This window comes from Periplaneta americana, chromosome 2 (assembly GCF_040183065.1).
Source record: "Periplaneta americana isolate PAMFEO1 chromosome 2, P.americana_PAMFEO1_priV1, whole genome shotgun sequence".
In the NCBI taxonomy this organism is placed as follows: domain Eukaryota; kingdom Metazoa; phylum Arthropoda; class Insecta; order Blattodea; family Blattidae; genus Periplaneta; species Periplaneta americana.
In genome coordinates, this window is record NC_091118.1 from 28,272,098 (window position 1) to 28,276,605 (window position 4,508).

The window sequence follows — 4,508 nt, forward strand, 5'->3', positions numbered from 1 at the left end:
AGTTCACTATATCCAAGGAAAAAAGTTTTTGTTAAGAAATAACTAGAATGATTGTACGTAGTATACAATATGTAGTAATACAGTAGTTATTAATAGTAAAATGTAGTTAGGGGTGGTTTCCTGGAAAACAGAAATGTAACAGGGCCACCATTAATGAATGATATACAAATTGTACATAATTTTGATGACGATAAATACATACATACATACATATCTTAATTACATAGCTTTCTGCTTCCAACGCTGGTTTAGTGTCCCTCCAGTATCCACACTTTTATGACCGTCACAGTACTTTTACAAAATAGACCTATCTTCCATTGTATAAAAGTTGTTTATATAGTGTTTAAACTTATTAGGCATATATATTATTTATCTGTTTACTAATGTTCAGTGTTATTTATTTTAATACGATGTATATTTAGCAATTTAATCTTATAATAATATTTGTTACGGGTCGTACATGGACCAGTTCACAGAGACAGGGAAAACCAAACAAGTGACTGGGCTTATTGTTACTTTCTTATCAACATTACTCATAGCGATAAAAATTTGTTCTCAAAGTCGACACCATCCCCCTCAAGCTAATTGTAATTGAGAATGATGGAGATGACTTTCTTACAACAATTGTGACAGGAGATAAAAAGGCCACAGACCAGATCAGAAAACTGGGATGGACAACACTGAAGCACTCGCTTTACAGTCCTGATCTGGCACTGCGCGATTACCATCTCTTTAGAAAACTGAAGGAATCCCTTCGCGGACGGAGGTTTGAAGATGACGACACCCTCGTGCACGCTGGTAAAGAGTGGCTCAGACGTGTTTGGTCCAGAATTTTACCGTGCAGGTGTTCAGGCCTTTGTTTCAAGATTTGCGTAAGCAGTTGAAAGGGATGGGGATTATGTGGAAAAGAGATATTTTGTTCCTAAAGGATGTATCTACATTCTGTGAAAATAGCAAAGCTGTAGGATAAAAATGTAATTTTTAAATAAATGATGTGCATTACTTTTGGAGTAGCCCTTGTACTTTGGAGCAGACATACGAATGAACATACTTGGTGCTGCCGCCTACCATTTCAACAAAATCATTGTTTGAATGGTTTATGAACTGGCATTATAAGCAGTCGTCGGATGCATTCAAGCAGGCGGTGATCAAATATTAATCTCCGGCAGTTCCACTTTCGAGGGTTGGCAGCAACGAGTTAGAAAGAGAGATATCTTCTCTTTCTAACTCGTTGGTTGGCAGAGCTGATATTACATGCGCTCTATGATCGTCAAAAATATGGCGTTGCTGTGGGACGCTTGGTCGCATTATTCTTAATTACTTGTTTTGTAATAAGCACGAGATTGTATGATTACATTACACTTACGTCTGTATGTTTATGTTTACATGGAAATTACGTATGTTTAGTTTTAAAAAAGTCTGATAGTAGTTGTATGAACATATTTTGTCTCTAGGGAACCTGACTACACGAAGGGCATATTTCAATCGATTGGCTTCAAGGAATTCCATGAGTATCTTATACTGAGTGAAGAGGAACGTAGCTCCGAGAAAGGCGCAAAGCTTTTCGAAGTAGGAGTAGCTGCATTGAAACTAGTCACCAAGAGATACGCACGAAGGCAACTGCGCTGGATCACCAATCGTTTCCTGAGAAGACCTAGTCGACAGGCAAGAACTTTAGTGTGCATGTTTAAAGAATAGATTCTATCCTTTGGTAATTATATAGATATATCACATAAGTCATATGGCCGACGTTTTCATAGAATAAATATTGAGAACTTCTTTTCCATTTACATACACAGGAGAAATCCTAACCTCTTTGAGTCAGATAGCCTATGTTAAAAATGCTATCCATCACTGTTGTTACTCGTATATTTCACTTGTATTTGCATTGATATTATACCTTATCGATTTATTAATAGTGGAAATACATTTGAAAGTAAAGTGAAACTAGTGCTGAGGTAGTTCCGGTGATTTCGGAAGTGAAAATAGTTGAATTTGTAAGGTGCAGTTGATCGTATATGCAAGGCATAATAAAAGCCTAAACTAACCAAACCTAACCTGTCACAGATTCGTTTATGCAAGGTGTATAAGCGGAGTACGAAGGGAAGCACCTCAGCGCTAGTTTAGCCAAAAGTAATCGTGGATTTTTTAAATAAGATAGATTATGTAAGGTAATAAGGTTAGGGATTAGTATTTCGCATTAGTATTTCTCGAGTTTGATGCATGAATACCTAGCCGACCCCGCATCAGCAATAGTATTTCGTTTGGAAAAATTTCAGAACATGGATACCTCCCTTTCCCCCCTCTTACTCCAAAATTCCAACCTTGTGCACACACAAAAAATTACTAGGTAGTCCTGAAAAGTGCCTTTTGTTAAGCATGATGATGCTCATTCGACAAGCACAGATAAATCTGCTCTTTTTAGTATTTTAAGATAATTGTAGTCAGTGAGGTATCCGTATACTGAAATTTTCCCTTTTGTCATTCACTTGTATTATTTTTGTTACCTCGTGAAACCAAATGCTTGTGTACGCCATAGTATATATATTATGGTAGGGGTAATTGAGCTCACTGGCGCTGCCTTGTACTGGGAAAAAGAGTGCCCTGGCCGTTAAGAAACAATTATACTCCTAGAAACGTGTTAATGATTGAAAACGAAAACAGAGGCAGCTGATGTTTATGAAATTATAATTACTTCCTGAATCAGTATTATGATAACTTACAAGGCACTCCTAAATGACACATCAATGTTTGTGTGTGTTAGTTACAGTACAATTTTTCAGTGGTGACAGCTCTTGTTGCTTGTGGTTAGAGAGCAGACTGCAGTTCCACAGATCCATAGATTGGCAATTCTGAGAAACTGTTTCAACTGTCATGTCTAAGCAATGGTACTGAACATTCAGGTGATGATTAATCTGAACTGGGACTTTTGTTTGTGAAATAAGATTTAAAATATATACTCAAGTGACCTTGTCCAAAACTATCTACGAGTTTCTATCACAGTGTAAATAAAATATTTATTTACCTAAGAATCCTAGGCCTAGTCATAACATTAAATTTGAAGAAAAATTAAATAACTTTTTTATGCACTCTCACTAATCCGGCACATCTCTGTGTAAGGAATGGCCAGATTAGCAAGAGTTACATTACATTTACCATTAAAAGAGTGGAAGGTAAAATCCCACGCATGTTATCCATTTTTTTTTTTCTGTAGACAGAGACTGTCGGACATTGTCTAGTTTCGAAAGTAAATTGAAATTGCACTTTTTGAATTAGATTCCTTTCAGTTATAAGCCCTTTTTTCTGCCATAGTTTTGTAAAAATATAGGCTATATATTCCTTTTTCCTTCCGTTCCTCATTTTGTTCTCTTTATTAGCTGATGAATTTATTATCATAGCCTTTTTATCGTGAATTTTATTTAATTTTCGTATTTCTTTTCTTTTTTATTATTATTTTATTACATTCCATTTTGATATATTCTTCCTTACGTTTTTCCATATTAACCATTTGTACTAAATGAGTTGCTTTCATTATATTGCAATGTATTTTACTTTTTTTTTTCTATTATGGTATTATTTTCATGTTTAGTGTCGATTTTATTATGCTATTATTATTATTATTATTATTATTATTTTTTTTTTTTTATTTTATTTTTTATTTTTTTTTATTTTTTTTTTCATTTTTTTTTTTTTTTTTTTTTTTTTTTTGTAATATGTTAGTATTCTGCTCTTTAACTTTTTGTTAAATTTTAACTGCTTGTATACTTTGTGACCTGGTAGAGTGTAAGAGAAGGCCCTATCTTGTATGTATGTATTTATTCACTTTATTCAAATGGGTATATACCCGGTGGCAGTGGTAACAAATTACACTCAATAATGACAATTAATAATGAACACAACTAATAAAAAACAATAATTAATAATAATAATAATAATAATAATAATAATAATAATAATAAAATACTAATAACAAGGAGCATCCTAAATTAAAATGAAGCATGGTCACTTAAAATAACATTTAAAGTAAATCTAATTTGCATCTTAACCTTAAGCTCGAACTAAGACCCACGAGTCTGACAGGTTCATATCTGCACAAGTACCTTTCGGCACTACACTTATTTTGCTGTCAACTCACTCACTGCACTGATTCTACCTTATTTCACTAACACTTCTAACCATTTCACTGTTCAAATACTTTGTACAGTCACTTCACTGACACCAACACACTTCACTTACACAATAGACTTCATTGGCACTACACACTTCACTGACACAACACACTTCCTCACTGATAGAACACTTCAAATAACAAGATATCAATTACACCCTTTAACTAGTGTGTATAATATACTACTGTCTATTATTAAAGTCATGGCCTTAACTCTGCCAGAATAAATAAAGAATTATTATTATTATTATTATTATTATTATTATTATTATTATTATTATTACTATTAGTTTAGTTAAAGAAATGGTTGAATGTAATAAATTAAGCATGCTTACTTCAG

The 4,508-nt window shown here is 33.5% G+C and overlaps 1 protein-coding gene across 1 annotated transcript in view; it reads left to right on the forward strand.

The window, feature by feature from the left end:
* The window catches only part of LOC138691325 (tRNA dimethylallyltransferase), a 536,598-nt gene that overhangs the window by 500,744 nt on the left and 31,346 nt on the right, over positions 1-4,508 (forward strand). Inside the window, exon 6 of the mRNA XM_069813208.1 lies at positions 1,455-1,665. Coding sequence (XP_069669309.1) covers positions 1,455-1,665 — 211 coding nt within the window. The remainder of the gene's footprint in view (positions 1-1,454; positions 1,666-4,508) is intronic.